The 6000-nt window shown below is 37.8% G+C and overlaps 1 protein-coding gene across 1 annotated transcript; it reads right to left on the bottom strand.

Annotated features, from left to right (window-relative positions):
• On the bottom strand, positions 1-1666 carry LOC146738956 (uncharacterized). The gene has a single exon (XM_085503986.1). The coding sequence runs from the start codon at positions 1639-1641 to the stop codon at positions 1-3; it is 1641 nt and encodes a 546-aa protein (XP_085360112.1). The 5' UTR covers positions 1642-1666.
• Positions 1667-6000: the final 4334 nt, after the last annotated feature.

The raw sequence follows: 6000 nt of genomic DNA, 5'->3' as shown, positions 1-6000 counted from the left end.
TCATTGTGTTGTTGGCTTTTCCGAATCAGTCTGTTCATAGGTCATAAAGTTGACGCCGTCGTGTCCGTCTTTCGGGCTCGTGACGTAAGTAGAAGTTTGCTTTGTATCCTGAAGCGGCATGCTGGCTTGAATGTCCAAGCTGGCACTGAAACGGCGCATGCGCAAAGCGACGCAGCAGACGATTAAAAATATGATAAAAATCCCGCCACCGACTGCGACAGAAATGATGATAATCAGGTGAGGTATGGTGTCTGGTGCGGTATCTGTCACCAGTTCCGTTTGCATTGTCGCAGAGGTCATGACGGTTTTTGTCGGTGTGAGAACAGTCAGGGAAAATGTTTCGGTGTCGTACAGACTGTTCAGTATTGCAACGCACTCGTAATTCGTATCACTCATTGAAGAGACATTTAGTAACTGCAGGCATGTCAGGTTGCTTAAGAAAGTACCGTCAGCTGTATACCAGTGAACCGAAACCCCTCCGCGATTAACGAGGCAACACATTGTGGCGTCTTCTCCTTCCGCCACCGTGACCGCAGATGGGAAATTATCTGTATCAATGAGGGCGCTAGTGCATCTCAAATCAGCAGACGACAGCTTCTCAATTAGGGCGCCCTTTAAATTCGCGGGAGTACGACAGTCTCCGAGAAGGTGCAGCTCTGTCCTATTTTGAGACCAATGCACAAAATCGATCATATCGCAGTCACAGAGTAAGGGGTTTCCAAGTAAATTCAGCATCCGGATACCTGTCAACTTGCTAAATGCAATCGAGTTTAATGTAGTGAGTCTGTTAACACCCAACAATAGAGTGGCAAGTCGAGGTACGTTTTTAAATGCATCATTCGATATGTCCGTTATTAAATTAGACCACATCGTCAATGTCTCCAAGCTTCTGAGAGAATCCACATCGAAAGCAAAATCGTCAATGCGATTAATCCGATTAGAACTGAGGCCTAAATACACCATATTCTTTGACGGTAAGCGAGAGAGAGCCGTTGTCGGGATAGATGTGAAATTGTTGCCGTCCATTTTAAGTTCACGTAAACGGCCCATACTTTTTAAACATTCGTCTCCGATGCCAGAGAGTGAGTTGAACGATATATCCAGTATCGTCAGGTTCCACAGATTTAGAAATTCGTTGGTAGGCTCAGTAACAATTAGATTCTTCTTGAAATTCAGATTAACCATATTGATGACGTCATCCCAGACACCTTTAGGAGGTACAAAGGTCAGCATATTCTCACTCAAATCTAACTTCGTCAGACTAACTAGACCATCGAATATACCGATCTGTAATGTGGTCAGTTGGTTCTGAGCAAGTGTTAGTTCTTGTAGCATCGACAGATTCCGAAAAGCACCGACTTCAATCTCCGATATCATATTGTTGTCGAGTCGTAGCTGCTTGAGTTGAGAGAGATATATAAAATTGTTATTGTGCAGAGTACTAATGTTGTTTCCATTCATCACCAATGTAGACGTGTCGGCAAATAACGGAGTCGGTATGTCCGTAAAGCCCCCGGCGTGGCACTCGACTACATGCCCCCTGCTGGTTGACACACAGAAACACTCGAACGGACACGATGAATGTGCGCTCTCCAAAACCACAAGACACACGAGAACATAGCGTAAAAATACGACGAACATTTTTTCACACGATAAAAAAATCCCAAGTAGCGGTGACATTTCAAACCAATCTGCGATCTCTTTATTGATCTGTCAGGACACACCCACATGTCCATTGAATAATATCTATTGAAATATACCACTTTCCGAGTCCTGGTGGGACGCTCAGTATTGTGTCTTATCTACTTGTACAATAAACGACAAATTTCCACACATAACACTCCGACGAAGATGCATTGGTTATAGATACCATTTAATACCTGAACCGCAAGGTGCAAGTTATTTCGAAAACCAAACAATTCCCTCCGTTGTCCTGACTTACCCACCCCTCTATCCTAGCAATCGGCTCGTCTTATATACACACCGGACTGTACACACATTGTGCACCAAATGGATGTAATTGTATTTTACTATCCCTTAGGAATTTGTGGCGTACGGATTCCGCTCTCAATAGACGGCTCTATTTTACACAATTGGTAATGTCAATAAAGCTGTTGACGTCTTTCAAGAAATGACACCCGATTGAGATCGAATGTCCGTAAAGCTATGAACAATTGGACGGGAAGGTATCGAGTCTTGATACAGATGTTGCTGTTGTTTACAACTACTTCTGTTTCTGAACTCGCTGTCACCCTCGTAATTCTGCATAGCGCAGAGGACTCAAAAAACATTGTTGAATTATGGTTTGTCACTATAAATGTACGTGCCTATGTAGGGATATAGCATGTACCAATGTTATTGATTGATGATTGATATTTTGCTCGCTAATTAATTATCTTATTTGTGCTCAAATACTAAAAAAAAACAATTATTTCGAAATGGTGTGCAAAATTGTATTGCCACTCAAACCGGTGAATTTGCCACTGACTTTTCGCCCACGGCAATATTTTTGATTGAGTTCTTATTACTTAAAAGCGTACTTACAACGTACGAGTTATTAATAAATAAATAAATATAAATAAATAAATACGACATACAGATTAATCTTTAATAATTATAAATAAGACAAAAAGCTCATAAAATATCATACCCAAATGCTCTTGTTTGTTTGTTTGTTTGTTTGACGTCGGTGAACGGCATTCATTGGCGTGTTCGGTACCTTCAAATGTTCAAATGTGGCCTGTTTACTCTTTCGGTTTGCATTATGCTGCATCAAGTAGTTCCAAATTTGTGTTATAACTCAGCTGCATCTGTTGCCGGTCAGTTTGGATATATTTGTGAATTATCACTCTTAATTTCTGAGCATATGATTATCAATTGTGAGAAAAACTTGCCCTCGTTTTAAATTTAATTCCTCGAAAGACAGTTTTGAACATCATAACTGGCGTCAAAGGTCAACATGGCGTTGCTTGACAACACAATGCATGATTCACTCATGGATGTAATTCTGCTAAAAGATGAAATTTTTTGCCAATATTTCAAATCAACATTTGATTAATTGTAGATAATTAAATTTGGACATATTCTATAAGTATCCCAACTTAAACATTTTTTTTAAATTGGTGGTATTTATTCTGCGAGTCTATTCAGATTTCAAGTTCTGTGTTTTTAATAGGATATGTCACTGACAAGCAACATTGCGTTATGCATTTCAGGCATCTTTCTGAAAAAATTGATTTAGATATACACTGGGTTTCGTGAAAGCGTGAATGGGCTTTATAAACTTTCTAAATATTTATTTTAACATTTGTCCTGAATGGCTCTATTTAAACCCAAGACGGTGCATTTGCATTTGGTAACGCCAATTACCTACGTAGTTTTGTAGGGTTTCTTCAACCTATCAAATTCGTTTAAAACACTTAAAAATGACAGCGATTCTTTTAAAACAAGAAATTTTAAATAAATTAAAAAGAATACAAGTACAAGTAGTGCCATTATCGTTTGGCACGGACAGTTAGTTTGCTAAAGCGAGTTAGGAGAAGTTATATGTTAAATGGTCGCAATGGAGTTCTGAACGGGCGGTATCCATTCGCTAAGGCTTGTGATTGGTCAATTTGTTTTCAAACGCCATTTGAAATGTATAAGCATTTATAAATATAGTTTTACATAAAACAAATTTACGCTTTCATGAACCAGGTATAGGGGCAAGAACTCAATTGATAAATTATAAAACATGTGTGTGGCCGAAACTGTCCAAGATCTCTGTCCTAAAAATGAAAGTGTGTAATTGTGCACAAATATAGTATACGAAATTAATATTCATACTCCATTAATGTTGTATCAGATTTTAGCATAATTAACTGTAGCTAATTGGTTATTTATAAATCTATGGACACTGTGAAGTGAAGTGTCAGCAATCGCGGGGAATTTTGTCACTAATATGTTTATCTCCCCTTAGTTTCTACATTACGCGTGCTATAAATCGGTATACTGTCTATTTTAACCCAGTAAGTGTCTTGGTAAATTGTACAACATGCCATATGTAGTTGTATGTGATTTAGCAACAGGTGGTTGTCGTAGCAGTGAGTACTGACAAGATGAATTCTCCTATTAAATAAATAAGAACATCGTATTATATATTTGTATTTCTCTTTCTGTGCAACTTTACTCGCTATCGACAATCTTTATAATAGTTCATTTGGTTTATTTTATATGTTCACAACTCTCGTTATGCAAATTATGGTTCTAAAGTGCACATCGCATGAACTTGAATGTCTGATATACTAGCAAAATAATACAAGTTATTCAAAACCCATCTGCACTGATATCTACATCGTGTATTCAAAACTAATATATCTCATTTAGAACAGGATCACGAAGATCATTGTACGTGGAATTCATTTAATAACTTTCTCATGTCAGTAATACACACTAACTTCCAATAACGCTTGGTTAGGAACGGACAATGTTATGATCCTAAGATGATCCTAAAATTGACATTCGAATAAAATTATGCATTTGCCTTCAAATTGACGTCACATAAAAATGCTGTACTTAATTACAAACACAGGAATGGTAGTATAAATATTCGAATAAAACTATTCGCATGCCTTCAAATCAAAAATATTTGGATGGTTTTGCACCGCCTTCACGTACAACTCATATCAAGTCACTCCGAGTATAATGTTTTCAAATTTCTTAGTGTCTTTTTTTGTAGAAATCACAGTAAATAACTGCAACTCGAAAGTCTGAATCAAACTAAGGCAGTCATGCTGTCACTGTTCAGCCGATCACAATATTCGGCTAATTTCGGCAAAATTCGGGTGAAAATTTATGAGATGACATCAAGAATGAATATAATTCAGGAATAAATGCAACTAAAAAAAATGCAAAATCTTGTTGTTACTGTGACAGTATTTGGGATGTTCTTAGGATACAAAACATTAAAATTAATTGCCTTGCTATTTTGTATTTTAGTGTTGTCATGGAATTATTTAACTCTGGAAGGCGTCAAGTATTAACATAAACAGCTTAATCTATATGACATATTCACAAACATGGTGTAAAAAAATACGTGGAGCTGATTTTTCTAAATATTTCTCATTCATATTAGTATATTTGCAGCTGCAGAACACCAAGATAGAGCTGGGTCAAGGTATCTCGTTGTTACACGTCGTCACACGACTAGTACAAATATGCCCGCAACGGTGGATTTCTCGGCTGTTTTCACTTGTGCATGGATGGCGCATTTCCTCTCACATCATACTAATACATGTACTCAATGCCGTGAAATACATGGCGATACTTGTTGTGATAAAGCTGTGTGATCCTGTTCGAAAGATGAAAACCGACAAATTATATATTAGTTTGGCATTCGAAATTCACAGCATAATATTAATTAACATCTCACAGAAATTTACAAGCTGAAAACACGTGATAGAGTCATGATGCTGTCAAAATACACTGTACATGTGTTCAGACATTACATTCCACTGGACGATAAGTGTCGTCATGGGGTGCCGACCGTGCCGTATATCCAAAAATGAACAAGGAATTTAGACCGAAACTGTACCCGAAATAAAACCGCTTCGAAACAACCGACCCCAAACCTCATGCCGTAACCTACTTAAAAATGGGCTAAACCCTAATCCACTGTTTTTGTACAAGGCCACTAGGATGAGTCAGGATTCCTTCAGGTCAGAATAAATTATCTTAATTTTTAGAGATGTGCTCAGGTCAATGTTATCTCAAAAACGGTTCTACAGTCGCTAATGTATGTTATGTGACTTTCATGTAATCTTTGATTTTGCTCAGAAAAATAAGTATTAGTTCGTGATTGAAAATTATTTTACCTGACTCTGCTTCCGTCGGTTCTTCCGTTGAACATGCTACGATTCCTGCTTTCCCATCCAATATATCACCAAACTCGAGGCATACGTAGTTGTTAGAAGAGTCGTCATTATAAGTTGCAGCGCCATCTAACGGTAGGGAAATTGGTAT

Source organism: Saccoglossus kowalevskii, chromosome 9 (assembly GCF_978046115.1).
Source record: "Saccoglossus kowalevskii chromosome 9, keSacKowa6.1, whole genome shotgun sequence".
In the NCBI taxonomy this organism is placed as follows: Eukaryota; Metazoa; Hemichordata; class Enteropneusta; family Harrimaniidae; genus Saccoglossus; species Saccoglossus kowalevskii.
This window is presented reverse-complemented; position numbering and strand designations above follow the sequence as displayed.